The 18950-nt window shown below is 46.7% G+C and overlaps 1 protein-coding gene across 1 annotated transcript in view; it reads left to right on the top strand.

The window, feature by feature from the left end:
* The window catches only part of LOC311145740 (fibronectin type III domain-containing protein 5b-like), a gene marked incomplete at both ends in the record, with an annotated part of 62018 nt that extends 43277 nt beyond the window's left edge, over positions 1-18741 (top strand). Inside the window, 2 exons of the mRNA XM_084182027.1 lie at positions 18124-18207; positions 18602-18741. Coding sequence (XP_084038153.1) covers positions 18124-18207; positions 18602-18741 — 224 coding nt within the window. The remainder of the gene's footprint in view (positions 1-18123; positions 18208-18601) is intronic.
* Between the last annotated feature and the right edge of the window lie 209 nt (positions 18742-18950).

The raw sequence follows: 18950 nt of genomic DNA, 5'->3' as shown, positions 1-18950 counted from the left end.
TAATGGCCTGGGGCTGTTTTTCATGGTTCGGGCTAGACCCCTAAGTTCCAGTGAAGGGAAATCTCAACGCTACAGCATACAATGATATTCTAAACGATTCTATGCTTCCAACTTCGTGGCAACAGTTTGGGGAAGGCCCTTTCCTGTTTCAGCATGACGATTCCCCTGTGCACAAAGCGAGGTCCATATAGAAATGGTTTGTCGAGATTGGTGTGGAAGAACTTGACTGGCCTGCACAGCGCCCTGACCTCAACCCCATTGAACACCTTTGGGATGAATTGGAACACCGACTGCGAGCCAGGCCTAATCGCCCAACATCAGTGCCCGACCTCACTAATCATCTTGTGGCTGAATGGAAGCAAGTCCCTACAGCATTGTTCCAACATCTAGTGGAAAGCCTTCCCTGTCATGATCGTTTAATGACTGGTCGAACCAAGGCGCAGCGTGATAAGCGTACATATTTATTCAAGTACTGAACATGACAAAACAACAAACAAACGATACGTGAAGTCTAAAGGTTACACAAAACAAACCTATACAGAACAAGATTGTTTTCCAAGATGGCGTAGTAGTGCAGTTGTGTTTTTATTGTATGTCTGTAAATAGCCTGTAAATACCCTATTTTTCTGTATTTTTCGTACATATTTCCATATCAGACTTTTCATCCTTCTACAAAATATACTTTCCTGCAACCCGCCTCACTCAATGTGGAACGGATTCTATTATTGACTTACCTTTATCTAGAATCTAGAATCTCCAGTTGAAACTAGCTAGCCAGCTAGCCAGCTAACTAGCTACTTGCTATTAGCCTCAGCTAGTGGTATTTCACCCAGAACATTGGATTTTTTCTGCGGGATTTATTTTAATCACTGGACATTAATCACCGGATATTCGGCCAGTCTGCACAGCGCGTTATCGACCCAAAACATATCAGTTTTTCCGCCGGAATCACTGAATCACTGGACCTTTAACTCTGGATTCATCGCTATCAGCTAGCTACAACAAAACGGACGCTGTGGTCTGGCTAATCATCCTGAGCTAGGCCCATCTCCCGGCTATCTACCTCTCTGTCAACCGGACGGGACCACCTAGTGTTGACACGGAGCCCCGCCGATCCTACACGACTGGTCTGCCGACGAAATCGTCTGATGTGGTTACGACGTTAACCACGAAGATTCCATCCATCTGCTAGCCCCGGCCCGCTAGCACACGCTAGCCGTGGCCTCTTACTCACTAGTTTACCACCGGACCTTATGATAACTCAGCTATACAGCTGATGTCTGCTGGACTGTTCCTTTTTACGGTACTACATCCTGTTTATGTTTAGCCTCAGCCCAAACATGGTTAGTTTATTGTTGTTTCGGTTATTTCTAATTTTACTATATCACTGTAGACCCCCCAGCCTAGCTAAACCTGCCTTAGATAGCTCCTTTGCCCCTCCCCCTATACACGCGGAGACCGACTCAATTGATGCCTCCAGCGATGCTATCTCTTTCATTGTTACCCAACGCTTAGGTTTACCTCCACTTTACTCATATCCTTCCATATCCTTGTCTGTACATAATGCCCTGAATCTTTTCTATAACACCCGGAAATCTGCCCCCTTTATTCTATGTACCCAATGCACTAGAAGACCAGTTCTTAAAGCCTTTAGCCGTATCCTTATTCTAGTCCTCCTCTGTTCCTCTGGTGATGTAGAGGCTAACCCAGGCCCTGCAGCCCTCAGTATCACTCCTACTCCCCAGGCGCTATCATTTGATAACTTCTGTAATCGCAAAAGTCTTGGTTTCTTGCACATAAATATCAGAAGTCTACTTCCTAAGTTTGAGTTATTCACTGCGTTAGCACACTCTGCCAACCCTGATGTTCTAGCAGTGTCTGAATCCTGGCTCAGGAAGGCCACCAAAAATTCTGAAATTTCCATCCCCAACTATAACATTTTCCATCTAGATAGAACTGCCAAAGGGGGTGGAGTTGCAATCTACTGTAGAGATAGCCTGCAGAGCTCTATCATACTATCCAGGTCTGTGCCCAAACAGTTTGAGCTTCTACTTCTAAAAATCCACCTTTCCAGAAATAAGTCTCTCACTGTTGCCGCTTGCTACAGACCCCCCTCAGCCCCCAGCTGTGCCCTGGACACCATATGTGAATTGATTGCCCCCCATTTATCCTCAGAGTTTGTACTGCTTGGTGACCTAAATTGGGATATGCTTAATACCCCAGCCATCCTACAATCCAAGCTAGATGCCCTCAACCTCACGCAAATTATCAACGAACCTACCAGGTACAACCCTAAATCCGTAAACATGGGTACCCTCATAGATATCATCCTGACTAACATACCCTCTAAATACACCTCAGCTGTCTTCAACCAGGATCTCAGCGATCACTGCCTTATTGCCTGCGTCCGTAACGGGTCCGCGGTCAAACGACCACCCCTCATCACTGTCAAACGCTCCCTAAAACACTTTAGCGAGCATGCCTTCCTAATTGACCTGGCCCAGGTATCCTGGATGGATATAGATCTCATTCCGTCAGTAGAGGATGCCTGGTTGTTCCTTAAAAGTAATTTCCTCTCAATCTTAAATAAACATGCCCCATTCAAAAAATACAGAACTAAGAACCGATATAGCCCCTGGTTCTCCTCAGACTTGACTGCCCTTGACCAGCACAAAAACATCCTGTGGCGTACAGCATTAGCATCAAATAGCCCCCGCGATATGCAACTTTTCAGGGAAGTTAGGAACCAATATACACAAGCAGTCAGGAAAGCAAAGGCTAACTTTTTCAAACAGAAATTTGCATCCTGTAGCACTAACTCCAAAAAGTTTTGGGACACTGTAAAGTCCATGGAGAATAAGAGCACTTCCTCCCAGCTGCCCACTGCACTGAGGCTAGGAAACACTATCACCACCGATAAATCTACAATAATCGAGAATTTCAACAAGCATTTTGCTACAGCTGGCCATGCTTTCCATCTGGCTACCACTAACCCGGCCACCAACTCTGCACCCTCTGCTGCAACTTGCCCATGCCCCCCCCGCTTCTCCTTCACACAAATTCAGACAGCTGATGTTTTGAAAGCGCTGCAAAATCTGGACCCCTACAAATCAGCTGGGCTAGACAATCTGGACCCTTTCTTTCTAAAACTAGCCGCCGAAATTGTCGCAACCCCTATTACTAGTCTGTTCAACCTCTCTTTCATAACGTCTGAGATCCCCAGAGATTGGAAAGCTGCCGCGGTCATCCCCCTCTTCAAAGGGGGTGACACTCTAGATCCAAACTGCTACAGACCTATATCCATCCTGCCCTGCCTTTCGAAAGTATTTGAAAGCCAAGTTAACAAACAGATCACCGACCATTTCGAATACCACCGTACCTTCTCCGCTATGCAATCCGGTTTCCGAGCTGGTCATGGGTGCACTTCAGCCACGCTCAAGGTCCTAAACGATATTATAACCGCGATTGATAATAGACAGTACTGTGCAGCCGTCTTCATCGACCTGGCCAAGGCTTTCGACTCTGTCAACCACCGCATTCTTATTGGCAGACTAAATAGCCTTGGTTTCTCAAATGACTGCCTCGCCTGGTTCACCAACTACTTCTCAGATAGAGTTCAGTGTGTCAAATCGGAGGGCCTGTTGTCTGGACCTATGGCAGTCTCTATGGGGGTGCCACAGGGTTCAATTCTTGGGCCGACACTTTTCTCCGTGTATATCAATGATGTCGCTCTTGCTGCTGGTGACTCTCAGATCCACCTCTACGCAGACGACACCATTTTGTATACATCTGGCCCTTCATTGGACACTGTGTTAACAAACCTCCAAACGAGCTTCAATGCCATACAACAATCCTTCAGTAGCCTCCAACTGCTCTTAAACACTAGTAAAACTAAATGCATGCTTTTCAATCGAACGCTGCTGGCACCCACCCACCCGTCTAGAATCACCACTCTCGACGGGTCTGACCTAGAGTATGTGGACAACTACAAATACCTAGGTGTCTGGTTAGACTGTAAACTCAACTTCCAGACTCACATAAAGAATCTCCAATCCAAAGTTAAATCTAGAATCGGCTTCCTATTTCGCAACAAAGCCTCCTTCACTCATGCTGCCAAACATGCCCTCGTAAAACTGACTATCCTACCGATCCTTGACTTCGGCGATGTCATTTACAAAATAGCCTCCAACACTCTACTCAGCAAATTGGATGTAGTCTATCACAGTGCCATCTGTTTTGTCTCCAAAGCCCCATACACTACCCACCACTGTGACCTGTACGCTCTTGTTGGCTGGTCCTCACTACATGTTCGTCGTCAAACCCACTGGCTCCAGGCCATCTATAAATCACTGCTAGGCAAATCCCCGCCTTATCTTAGCTCATTGGTCACCATAGCAGCACCCACCCGTAGTCTGCGCTCCAGCAGGTATATCTCACTGGTCATTCCCAAAGCCAACACCTCCTTTGGCCGCCATTCCTTCCAGTTCTCTGCTGCCAATGACTGGAACGAATTGCAAAAATCTCTGAAGCTGGAGACTCTTATCTCCCTCAATAACTTTAAGCATCAGTTGTCAGAGCACCTTACCGATCACTGCACCTGTACACAGCCCATGTGAAATTAGCCCACCCAACTACCTCATCCCTATATTGTTATTTATTTTGCTCTTTTGCACCCCAGTATCTCTATTTGCACATAATCTCTTGCACATCTAGCATTCCAGTGTTAATACTATTGTAATTATTCTGCACTATAGCCTATTTATTGCCTTACCTCCATAACTTGCTACATTTGCACACACTGTATATATATTTTCTGTTGTATTTTTGACTTTATGTTTTTTTTACCCCATATGTAACTCTGTGTTGTTTTTATTGCACTGCTTTGCTTTATCTTGGCCAGGTCGCAGTTGTAAATGAGAACCTGTTCTCAACTGGTTTACCTGGTTAAATAAAGGTGAAATAAATAAAATAAAATAAAAAGATCCCACAACTAACTGGTGCCAACAAGCTGCCTAAGTATGGTGATCAGAGACAACGAGCTACAGCTGCCTCTGATTGGGAACCACCCTGGCCAACATAGATCTAAACGATCTAGAACTAAACATAGAAAAACACAACATAACACGGAATAAACACACCCTGACTCAACAAATAAACTGGTGCCAAAAAGGCTGCCTAAGTATGGTCCCCAATCAGAGACAGCTGCCTCTGATTGGGAACCACACAGGCCAACATAGATCTATACATACTAGATCTAACCATAGACAATAAACATAGCACAACACGACACAGAAAATACACACCCTGACTCAACAAATACGAGTCCTAGAGTCAGGGCGTGACAGTACCCCCCCCAAAGGTGCGGACTCCGACCGCGCCACATAAACATAACAGGGTAGGGGCCGGGTGGGCATTCCGCCTCGGAGGCGGATCCGGCTCCGGGGCGTGACCACCACTTTCTCTCCACCTCCCTGTTGCGCCCCTGGTCTGGTCTGGACCTCGGCGCGCTGCTTCCCCTCTCCTTCCTCCCACGAAGTACCAAGCCCTGTCTGGACCCTGGTGTGGGAGAACCCGAACCTGGAGAGGGGCTGACGTCTGGGTCTGGACTGGCACCGCTGACTGGAGCTGGACCCGACGACGGTGGATCGAACTGCACAGGCTCCTGACTGGAGCCGCTGACCGGAGCTGGACTGGGCACCGGTAGAGCGGACTTCTCTGGCTCCGGAGTGGAGCGGCTGACCGGAGCTGGACTGGACCCCGGTGGAGCGGATTGCTCTGGCTCCGGAGTGGATCCGCTGACTGGAGTTGGACCGGACCCCGATAGAGCGAATTGCTCTGGCTCCGGAGTCCGGCACGGCCCGTGCCTGTTCCACCGGTGCCTGGTCCGGCACCGGTGGAACAGGCACGGGCCGTGCCGGACTGGACACACGCACCACTGGCTTGGTGCGGGGAGCAGGAACGGGCCGGACCGGGCTGACGACGCGCACCACTGGCTTGGTGCGGGGAGCAGGTAGGGCCGGACCGGGCTGACGACGCGCACCACTGGCTTGGTGCGGGGAGCAGGAACGGGGCGTACCGGGCTGACGACGCGCACCACTGGCTTGGTGCGTGGAGCAGGAACGGGCCGGACCGGGCTGACGACGCGCACCACTGGCTTGGTGCGGGGAGCAGGAACAGGTCGTACCGGACTGGTGACGTGCATCACTGGCTTGGTGCGAGGGACAGGAACAGGCTGGACCGGGCTGGCGACGCGCACCACTGGCTTGGTGCGGGGAGCAGGAACGGACCGGGCCGGACTGGGAACACGCACCACTGGCTTGGTGCGGGGAGCAGGAACAGGCCGGGCCAGACTGGGAACACGCACCACTGGCTTGTGCACGTGTACTGGCGATACAGCACGTAGCACCGGCACAGGATATACGGGACCGAGGAGGCGTACTGGAGACCACGAGCGTTGAGCCGGCACACCCCGTCCTGGCTGAATGCCCATCTTCGCACGACACGTGCGTGGTGCTAGCACAGGACGTACAGGACTGTGCCGGAACACTCGCGGCACAGTACGTGGCTCCGCATAACACGGAGCCTGCCCAGTCACACGCTTCTTTGCATGAGTACGGGGAGTTGGCTCTGCTCTAACCCTAGGCCCCGCCAACCACCCTTTTAGCCCCCCCCAAAAAAAAATATTGGGGCTGTCTCTCAGGCTTCCTCCTCGGCCGATACCCTCTGCGTTGCCGCTGCTCCTCTCTATAGCGCGCCTCCACAGTCTCCTCCCAAGGACGGCGATCCATTCCAGCCTGAATCTCCTCCCAAGTCCAGGATCCCTTCCCGTCCAGGATCTCCTCCCAGGTCCAGGCTGTCTGCTCCTGGACACGCTGCTTGGTTCTTCGTTGGTGGGATCTTCTGTCACGATCGTTTAATGACTGGTCGAACCAAGGCGCAGCGTAATAAGCGTACATATTTATTCAAGTACTGAACACGACAAAACAACAAACAAACGATACATGAAGTCTAAAGGTTACACAAAACAAACCTATACAGAACAAGATCCCACAACTAACTGGTGCCAACAAGCTGCCTAAGTATGGTCCCCAATCAGAGACAACGAGCTACAGCTGCCTCTGATTGGGAACCACCCTGGCCAACATAGATCTAAACGATCTAGAACTAAACATAGAAAAACACAACATAACACGGAATATACACACCCTGACTCAACAAATAAACGTCCCCTGAGTCAGGGCGTGACATTCCCAGAAGAGTAGAGGCTGTTATAGCAGCAAAGGGGGGACCAACTCCATATTAATGGCCATGAATTTGGAATGAGATGTTCGAGCAGGTGTCCACATACTTTTGGTCATGTAGTGTATATTTATGTGTTGTGAAATCCAATGAGGCCATTTAGAATAGGCATCCCACTCAAGGGCACAACATCCCACTCAAGGGCACAACATCCCACTCAAGGGCACTACTCTGGGACTCAACACCCTTCTGGTTCAGCTCAGACATCCATTTCCCCAAACACTGCACCATATCACACAAACACACATAGATGCATATACAAACAATCACACATTACCATCCCACACAAAAACAAACACATACACACCTTTTTCTACATACCGGTATACACTGACTGCACCATTAAACACACACTGCAATAAACACTGCCATGAACACCACACACTTCCATCCATTTCCCCAAGAAATACACCATCACACATACCAATCAAGTTCCCCCACACATTGCATCCCATACAGTGACCTGTATTCATGGATAACTTGGGATCAGCCAGGCTTCACCAAAAAATTGGCCAAGAAAAAAAAGAAAAAAGCATAAAAGAATGTATCTTTCGTCTCTCTGTGTTTCATAATTTTCCTTCAGTTCGCAAGAGGCTGAATGTATCTCACCAGAGATAGCATCCGAGCGAGCAAAACAGCGCCCCTCTGTCTCTGTATGTGTAGGCCATCTATCTGATTCTGTCTGGTCAAAAAGAGTATGACATTGTTGCTGCCCGTAGCATTGAACGCAAGGGAAGGAAGCCAGTGAGCATTTGGCACACCAAAAGAAAGTGTCAAGGGATGCCAGTTTGGATTTGGCTTCTCTCCACTCACATCACATCGAGAGCAATACGCCATTGACAGAAAAACTTTAATTGTTGCATCTTGTTGTGTTGTTGTCCGGTGGCTAGTGTTGTATCTAAATAATAATGCTAATTATGCTGTGAGACCAAGGAGTCCGCTTACACTGTACTTTGATTATAAAGGTTTATTTATATCACAAGATTTCAGCGTAAGTTTACAGACATCTGCAGGCATCTGGAGAACAATGACCCAAAATAATATGTTGTTCTGTCCTCCTTTGTCTCAACCAAGTATTTATAATCTTTAACATGATATGGGTGGTTTTCCCTAGAGACCAATCCCATGACTCCACACAACAGACTTCCTCTGTTTTATGGGGTTCCCCTATAAAACTGCTCCCCAGATGCTTCCCTAAGCTGAATCAACATCCTCCAAGATACCATTTGCAAACGTTAGCAAAGTCATAAATTCCTTAGACACCCCACTAGCTAGCTAAAATTGGCCCTTTCCTAAATTAGCCATGGATGGAGATAGGGATTTGGACTTGTGGTTTTACTTAATTCTCCATACTGGCCAATAATTATAACTGCGATTCTGATCCAACCATGAATTCATACATTGTGCCCCTGGTGTGCGTTCGTTCAAGTAGTGTGTACTATATGACAGAGTCATAGACCCTAGACTTCTTACACATTTGTTACGTTACAGCCTTATTCTAAAATTGATTACATTGTTTTTTCCCTCATCAATCTACACAAAATACCCCATAATGACAAAGCAAAAATAGGTTTTTAGAAATGTTTGCTAATTTATTTACAATAAAATAATAAAATATCAAATTTACATAAGTATTCAGACCCTTTACTCAGTACTTTGTTGAAGCACCTTTGGCAGCGATTACAGCATCAAGTCTTCTTGGGTACGACGCTACAAGCTTGGCACACCTGTATTTGGGGAGTTTCTCCCATTCTTCTCTGCAGATCCTCTCAAGCTCTGTCAGGTTGGATGGGGAGCGTCGCAGCACAGCTATTTTCAAGTCTCTCCAGAGATGTTCGATCGGGTTCAAGTCCGGGCTCTGGCTGGACCACTCAAGGACATCAGAGACTTGTCTCGAAGCCACTCCTGCATTGTCTTGGCTGTGTGTTTAGGGTCTTTGTCCTGTTGGAAGGTGACCCTTTGCCCCAGTCTGAGGTCCTGAGCACTCTGGAGCAGGTTTTCATCAAGGATCTCTCTGTACTTTGATCCGTTAATCTTTTCATAGATTCTGACTAGTCTCCCAGTCCCTGCCGCTGAAAAACATCCCCACAGCATGATGCTGCCACCACAATGCTTCACTGTAGGGATGGTGCCAGGTTTCCTCCAGATGTGACGCTTGGCATTCAGGCCAAAGAGTTCAATCTTGGTTTCATCAGACCAGAGAATCGTGTTTCTCATGGTCTGAGTGCCTTTTGGCAAACTCCAAGTGGGCTGCCATGTGCCTTTTAGTGAGGAGTGGCTTCCGTCTGGCCACTCTACCATAAAGGCCTAATTGGTGGAGTGCTGCAGAGATGGTTGTCCTTCTGGAAGGTTCTCCACAGAGGAACTCTAGAGCTCTTTCAGAGTGACCATCGGGTTCTTGGTCACCTCCCTGACTAAGGCCCTTCTCCCCCGATAGCTCAGTATGGCCGGGTGGCCAGCTCTAGGAAGAGTCTTGGTGGTTCCAAATTCTTCCATTTAAGAATGCCATTTTTTGGTACCCTTCCCCAGATCCTGTCTCGGAGCTCTAAGGACAATTCCTTTGATATCATGGCTTGGTTGTTGCTCTGACATGCACTGTCAACTGTGGGACCTTATATAGACAGGTGTGTGCCTTTCCAAATCATGTCCAATCAATAGAATTTACCACAGGGTGACTCCAATCAAGTTGTAGAAACATCTCAAGGAATCTCATAGCAAAGGGTCTGAATACTTATGTAAATAAGGATTTTATTACTTTTGTTATTATACATTTGCAAACATTTCTAAATACCTGTTTTCGCTTTGTCATTATGGGGTATTGTGTGTAGATTGCATCTCAGTGCTAGATGTGTCACTACAGACCCTGGTTCGATTCCAGGCTGTATCATAATCCGGCCGTGATTGGGAGTCCCATAGGGCGGCGCAAAATTGGCCCAGCGTCGTCCTGGTTTGGCCGGGGTAGGCCGTCATTGTAAATAAGAATTTGTTCTTAACTGACTTGCCTAGTTAAATAAATAAAAATAGAGTAAACAACGCAGTTATCACAACACATGTGTTGTGTGAGAGAAAAATTAACATGCTTTGTTTAATATGAATAGTTAACAATTATATACTGTTCTATATTATGAAGCTCTGTTTTTGTAAAGGGATGATTTCTACTCCAGCTCCTTGTAGCTAGTCTAGGCGTGTGGTCAAGGACATGGGTTTTACTCGAGATAGGGGTATCTGGAGCTGACAATTGATTTATGAATGGCTAGGTGATAAAACAAACAGCCACATTCCATTCTATGATTAGTGGTGTGTGAAAGGGAGATGTCTCTGGTCTGACTGAGCCTGCATTTTCATAGACTGAATTGTTGTCTGTGTGTGTAAGTTACCAGGGACGAGATCTGTTTTGAATAGTTGATAAGAACTGTAATGACTTGCCCGTGACAGAACCTTGTCTTGGGGGCCAAACCCTTGTTTCTATTCAATGAGAACAGTCTTCACCGCAGATATTGTCAGCTGTGAATTATTCATTTATTTCATACAAATCCTAACCTTTTGACTCATTCCACACATCTGCTGTTTGTCATGTAGACTGAGAGGGTGTATCTTTGCTATAAAATATATTTGTATTGTCTGTATGACCAGCCTCACTTACTACCTTATTAATACGTTTTGAATAAAGTAATATCCTGATTGGTGATTGACTGTGTCTCTCCTCATTATTTATTAGAATTTCCACAACAGTTGTAATATGGCTTTTTTTTCTGGCTTCCCCAGTGATTTTATCCCCTCACCGCTACTGCATATACAACACCGATTTAAAAGGTGACTTTCAGTTTACTTTAACATTCTCTCACAATAATATTCTTACATGAGCTGTGGTCCAGTAAGACCTTGGGTGGTATGGACCTGTTAGTGAGGCTAACAGACTATCCTACCAGGGGAACTATGGGGGAGTATGGACCTGTTAGTGAGGCTAACAGACTATCCTACCAGGGGAACTATGGGGGAGTATGGACCTGTTAGTGAGGCTAACAGACTATCCTACCAGGGTAACTATGGGGGAGTATGGACCTGTTAGTGAGGCTAACAGACTATCCTACCAGGGGAACCATGGGGGAGTATGGACCTGTTAGTGAGGCTAACAGACTATCCTACCAGGGGAACTATGGGGGAGTATGGACCTGTTAGTGGGGCTAACAGACTATCCTACCAGGGGAACTATGGGGGAGTATGGACCTGTTAGTGAGGCTAACAGACTATCCTACCAGGGGAACTATGGGGGAGTATGGACCTGTTAGTGAGGCTAACAGACTATCCTACCAGGGTAACTATGGGGGAGTATGGACCTGTTAGTGAGGCTAACAGACTATCCTACCAGGGGAACTATGGGGGAGTATGGACCTGTTAGTGAGGCTAACAGAATATCCTACCAGGGGAACTATGGGGGAGTATGGACCTGTTAGTGAGGCTAACAGACTATCCTACCAGGGGAACTATGGGGGAGTATGGACCTGTTAGTGAGGCTAACAGAATATCCTACCAGGGGAACTATGGGGGAGTATGGACCTGTTAGTGAGGCTAACAGACTATCCTAAAAGGGGAACTATGGGGAAGTATGGACCTGTTAGTGAGGCTAACAGACTATCCTACCAGGGGAACTATGGGGGAGTATGGACCTGTTAGTGAGGCTAACAGACTGTCCTACCAGGGGAACTATGGGGGAGTATGGACCTGTTAGTGAGGCTAACAGACTGTCCTACCAGGGGAACTATGGGGGAGTATGGACCTGTTAGTGAGGCTAACAGACTATCCTACCAGGGGAACTATGGGGGAGTATGGACCTGTTAGTGAGGCTAACAGACTATCCTACCAGGGGAACTATGGGGGAGTATGGACCTGTTAGTGAGGCTAACAGACTGTCCTACCAGGGGAACTATGGGGGAGTATGGACCTGTTAGTGAGGCTAACAGACTAACCTACCAGGGGAACTATGGGGGAGTATGGACCTGTTAGTGAGGCTAATAGACTGTCCTACCAGGGGAACTATGGGGGAGTATGGACCTGTTAGTGAGGCTAACAGACTGTCCTACCAGGGGAACTATGGGGGAGTATGGACCTGTTAGTGAGGCTAACAGACTGTCCTACCAGGGGAACTATGGGGGAGTATGGACCTGTTAGTGAGGCTAACAGACTATCCTACCAGGGGAACTATGGGGGAGTATGGACCTGTTAGTGAGGCTAACAGACTATCCTACCAGGGGAACTATGGGGGAGTATGGACCTGTTAGTGGGGCTAACAGACTATCCTACCAGGGGAACTATGGGGGAGTATGGACCTGTTAGTGAGGCTAACAGACTATCCTACCAGGGGAACTATGGGGGAGTATGGACCTGTTAGTGAGGCTAACAGACTATCCTACCAGGGGAACTATGGGGGAGTATGGACCTGTTAGTGAGGCTAACAGACTATCCTACCAGGGGAACTATGGGGGAGTATGGACCTGTTATTGAGGCTAACAGACTATCCTACCAGGGGAACTATGGGGGAGTATGGACCTGTTAGTGAGGCTAACAGACTATCCTACCAGGGGAACTATGGGGGAGTATGGACCTGTTAGTGAGGCTAACAGACTATCCTACCAGGGGAACTATGGGGGAGTATGGACCTGTTAGTGAGGCTAACAGACTATCCTACCAGGGGAAATATGGGGGAGTATGGACCTGTTAGTGAGGCTAACAGACTATCCTACCAGGGGAACTATGGGGGAGTATGGACCTGTTAGTGAGGCTAACAGACTATCCTACCAGGGGAACTATGGGGGAGTATGGACCTGTTAGTGAGGCTAACAGCCTATCCTACCAGGGGAACTATGGGGGAGTATGGACCTGTTAGTGAGGCTAACAGACTAACCTACCAGGGGAACTATGGGGGAGTATGGACCTGTTAGTGAGGCTAACAGACTATCCTACCAGGGGAACTATGGGGGAGTATGAAATGAACCGTCCTCCGGCCCCCTCTCTACTGTAGGTCTCTCCTCTGCCATAACCGATCTCAGTCCTCTTTAAAGTGAACTCTGGGGTAAAACAAAGAAGCTAAAGAACTCAGTTCTGTTTGTGTTCACACTGCCCTTGCCTTTGAATGAGGACCCAACTATTTTGCCAGTTCACTTCAACTATTTTGTGGACCGAGTCCTCTTTGCATTCACATTGCTATGTTTAGAACAGAACCAAGATCTGGTCCTCTGTAGCTCAATTGGTAGAGCATGGCGCTTGTAACGCCAGGGTAGTGGGTTCGATTCCCAGGACCACCCATACGTAAAAATGAATGCACACATGACTGTAAGTCGCTTTGGATAAAAGCGTCTGCTAAATGGCATATTATTATATATATTATAAGATATTTTTCCAACATGCACTCTGGGTTTTTGCAAAGTGCAGGACAAGCCATTCAATCAGAATGTGTTATTGGACAGCTAGATATACCTACTTACATTTTGGAAGCTAATAGATTGCATTTAGTTAAAATATGAGACATAATAATTGTAATCAGAAGATTCTATTAACATATACATTTGATTGGTAACTGAATAAATACCAATAGAATAACTGCAGAATATTTAATGCTGTAATTGAAAATTGTACACCCAATGTAGGCTACTGTCCCTTTAAGAGATAGAATAGATTTTGTACCCTATGTTGTGATTCTCACCAACTATGTTGTCTTCTCACACTGTTCAAACCCCACAATTAATAAACAGCTTATGAAGCTCTCTTAGCCTATAGATCACATATTGCAAACAAATAATCTGAACTAAAAACTTCACACATTTTGGCATTTCTGTGTGTCCTTGACAATCACTAATAAATATCAAAAAACAGCAACAACAAAAAATTCCACTGACCTGCACATCATCTTCTCTCTTTTGTGGCACCAATGTGAGGGTTTATGCCAGGGGGAACGGTGTTGCAGTAGTCTAGTGTGTGGTGCGGGAATAATGACAAGTGGACCTGGGGAGCTTTGTGTTCACATTGCCCTAAAAAATGGAACCGGACCGCGGAATTCAAGCGAACCGAACTCAGACCACCTTTCGAGATGATCTCGGTTTGATTCGCTTCGGTGGCTCTTTTTAGGGGTCTGAGTTCTGTTGGAGTGTTCACATGGCACAAAAAATTAAGCAACCCACACTGAGTTCACAAAACTTGTCTGAAAGGGACCAAGTGTGAAAACCCCCTTAGACATAGCGATCTGAGGAGATAAAAGAAAGAGAGAAACAGACCCAAAAAGCAGAATTTTCCCATTTTTTGCTATTCACAATGGACACATATACTGTGTGAGATCAAAGGCAGAGCAAGGGGAAGACAGAGAGAGAGAGAGAGAGAGAGAGAGAGAGAGAGAGAGAGAGAGAGAGAGAGAGAGAGAGAGAGAGAGAGAGAGAGAGAGAGAGAGAGAGAGAGAGAGAGAGAGAGAGAGAGAGAGAGAGAGAGAGAGAGGAGAGAGAGAGAGAGAGAGGGAGAGAGAGAGAGAGCGAGAGCGAGAGAGAGAGGAGAGAGAGAGAGCGAGAGAAGAGAGAGAGAGAGAGAGCGAGAGAGAGAGAGAGAGAGAGAGCGAGCGAGAGAGAGAGAGCAAGAGAGAGAGAGAGAGAGAGAGAGAGAGAGAACAGGAGATGAAGAGAGGAAATAGAGAAAGCTGTGATCAGGCAAAATGAGAGATCCTGTCAGAGTTCAAAGCAAAACACAATTATTCTCCCTTGTATAACTGACAAACTGCTTTGACATGCGCGGTCTCCCAGTCCCTGCCGCTGAAAAGCATCCCCATAGCATGATGGTGCCACCACCATGCTTCATGGTAAGGATGGTGTTAGACGGGTGATGAGCTGTGCCTGGTTTTCTCCAGACATAGCGCTTTGCATTCAGGGCAAAGAGTTACATTTTTGTCTCATCACACCGCATAATCTTTTTCCTTATGCTCTCAGAGTCTTTCATGTGCGCTTTTGCAAACTCCAGGCGTGTTGTCATGTGCCTTTTTCTCAGAAGTGGCTTCCATCTGGCCACTCTCCCATAAATCCCAGATTGGTGAAGTGCTGTAGAAACTGTTGTCATTCTGGCAGGTTCTCCCATCTCAGCCAAGGAACTCTGTAATTCTGTCAGAGTGGTCATTGGGTTCTTGGTCACCTCCCTGACCAAGGTCATTCTTGGCCTGTTGCTCAGTTTGGTTGGACAGCCAGCTCTAGGCAGTGTCTGGGTAGTTCCCTATTTTTTCAATTTCCCATTGATGGAGACCACTGCGCTATTGGATACTTTCAACACTCTAGAAAAAGTTGTATACCCTTTCCCAGATATATGCCTCATCACAATTCTATCTCTGAGATCTACGGACAGTTACTTGGACTTCATGGTATAGTTTCTGCTCTGACATGCATTGTCAACTTTGGGACCTTATATAGACAGGTGTGTTTCTTTCTAAATCATGTACAAACATTTGAATTGGCCACAGGTGGACTTCAATGAAGTTGTAGTGACATCTCAAGGATGATCAAAGGACATTTTATCCATTTTGAATTCAGGCTGTAAAACAACAAAATGTGGAGTAAGTCAAGGGGTATGAATACTTTCTGAAGGCACTGTATGTGTTTGTCTCCCAAGACCATAGATATAGAACAGACATGTGGTCTGTGCATAAGACTCTGATGAGGGAGGTTTTCTAGTGTGACCAGTGGGATGTCTGCAAAACAGTGCTGCAGTAAAACAGATGTATAACACTCCAATACTATTTCTTTACTCGCATAATCCTGCAGCTATATAGCATACAGTTGACCATGTCCCTGAATGCACCCACCTGCAAACTCCCTCCTCTACATACAGTAAAGCCCCACCTCTTCATGGCTGCAGGGGACTCAACCTGTCTCTGGGACTGGAGACTGTGTGCCTGGGACATTAGAGCTGACCAATATTAGCCACATGGAGGCCATCTGGCGGTGGTGTCAGGAGCCTCTGGCTGTCCAGCTTTGATTGGTTAATGCCAGGGTACATAGGCCTATCGATTGGCTGAATCGCTCATTGGGAGAACCTGCAGGAGTTTGGTGGAGCTACCCAGGGCCCTCAGAATGTCAGGGTCACTGCCTCCTTCTGTTTGGTCTTTAAATGGGGGGCACTCAGTATGCTGTTGTGTGGTGAACTTTAGCCAGCGATCTTCACAAACAGTCTAAGATGTGATGTTGCTTTCAGTTGCTTTGTATGAGTGGACCATGAACACACAAAACACATGCACGCATGCACGCATGCACACACACACACACACACACACACAGACACACACACACACCCACACACACACACACACACACACACACAGCAGCCAGGATTTATCATTTTTAGTGCTTTATTAGTAGTAATAATAAGGATTATTGAGTTATATCTAGGCCCAGCTCAATCAATCCTGGCTGCTGTGATTAACTGTCTCTCTCCAACCCCTTCAGAGTGGGGATCCCCACTGGCCCTGCCTCAGCCTTATGTATTCTCTTCATGCTCAGCTTCTACTGAATCATTTGACACTATCAGCCTCTCTCAGACAGAGTGGGCTAATTGGGGCGTGTGCTGTGAGGTTCCCACATAGCAGCGCTCTTCATTGGGGAGCTACACTGAACAAAAATATAAATACAACATGTCAAGTGTTGGTCCCATGTTTCATGAGCTGAAATAAAAGATCCCAGAAATGTTCCATTAGCACAAAAAGCTTATTTCTCTCAAATGTTGTGCACAAATGTGTTTAAATCTCTTTTAGTGAGCATTTCTCCTTTGCCAAGATAATCCATCCACCTGGCAGGTGTGGCATATCAAGAAGCTGAATAAACAGCATGATCATTACACAGGTGCACCTCGTGCTGGGGACAATAAAAAAGCCACTCTAAAATGTGCAGTTTTGTCACTCAACACAATGTCACAGATGTCTCAAGTTTTGAGTGAGTGTGAAATTGGCATGCTGACTGCAGGAATGTCCACCAGAGCTGTTGCCAGAGAATTTTGCCACGTGTATGGCGTCATGTGGGCGAGCAGTTTGCTGATCTAAATGTTGTGAACAGTTTGCCACATGGTGGCGGTGGGGTTATGGTATGGGCAGGCAGGCAGGCATAAACTACGGACATCAAACCCAATTGCATTTTATCGATGGCAATTTGAATGCACAAAAATGTTGTGACGAGATCCTGAGGCCCATTTTGTGGCCCTTTTTTAAAATCTGTGACCAACAGATGCACATCTTTATTCCCAGTCATGTGAAATCCATAGATTAGGGCCTAATGAATTTATTTCAATTGACTGATTTCCTCATATGAACTGTATCTCAGTAAAATCAATGAAATTGCATGTTGCGTTTATACTTTTGTTCAATATAATTGTGGAGGCTGTGCACAAGTTTTTAGGGTTGTGCCAGAATCACCTGGAATCATGAAAAGCGTGGCCTGTTTGAAGCTGTGCTAACTGACAGAGAGACAGTGATGAGTGGTGCCATCCTGGGACTGGAGAGTAATTGAGAGATCAGTCTACACAATACACTGTCAGCAGCAAACGGTTCTATCCAGCTGACAAGGAGCAGATCCACTACGGTGTATGTATAGTTACAGTAGAGAGGAGAGTGTATGCGGAGCTCACTGAGGTTCTGCCCTTCCTATTCATTTAACAGATGACGGCTTTTACCCCAACACTCCCCCATCATTAGACTGGCCTGTTGTGAGCACCACCAGAATATTTAATAAGCTGCCAGTTACCAATAATAACTCTGATGATGGTGTTGCCATGGCGATCAACTGATTGTGCTGCTGTATCTTGACCCTCCAGACGAGGTGACCATGGAGGAAGTGGGAGCTCAGCTGAGGGCGGGGGAGTTCATCATTATCGTGGTGGTGCTGATCATGTGGGCAGGTGAGGGGTGGAATGTTCCAAAGGTCAGAGTGCTACCTACACACTAGGGATACAAAATTCCAGTAAGTTTCCCCAAATTCTCAGGTTTTCCAGAAATGTTTGGAGGATTCTGGATTTCCTACTTATTTCCTCCTGATTCCGGGAATCTTCCAACCAGGATTTCTGGTTGGGGACTTACCGGAATTTTGCAACCCTACCACACACACACACACCACAGACCACCACACATACACCCTCATGAGTGTAGAACAAAGGAAGGGTATATTTTAAACAAATATGGTCCACAATGTGTAGTAATTTGTCGTTGTAAAATTATTTCCGTCTGCTCTTCACTTCTGTAATGTGGTTGTTATTTACGATCTGTCTGTGTGCCCTCTTCTCCTCTCTCTGTCAGGTGTGATCGCTCTCTTCTGCCGTCAGTATGACATCATCAAAGACAACGAGCCCAACAACAACAAGGACAAAGCCAAGACCTCATCAGAATGCAGTACTCCGGAGCACCCGACGGGGGGGCTGTTGCGCAGTAAGGTATAACCACACCCCCCCCCGCCTCCACACTGGGTCCCCACCGGCACCGGACAGGTGAATCGTCCCAGCGACTTAAAACCTTCCACTTCCACCCGCACCTAACAAAGTAACACACATAGTACCATCAGAGCTACGCCCACCCTAAAACAGAATATGCATTGATTTACTTGCATTTTCGGCAGCACTTCATCTTAAAAAACACAGTTAAAATGTAA

This window comes from Coregonus lavaretus, assembly GCF_964263955.1.
Source record: "Coregonus lavaretus genome assembly, chromosome: 18".
NCBI lineage: Eukaryota > Metazoa > Chordata > Actinopteri > Salmoniformes > Salmonidae > Coregonus > Coregonus lavaretus.
Note: the sequence above shows the minus strand (reverse complement) of the source record. Positions and strands in the feature narration are given on the sequence as shown.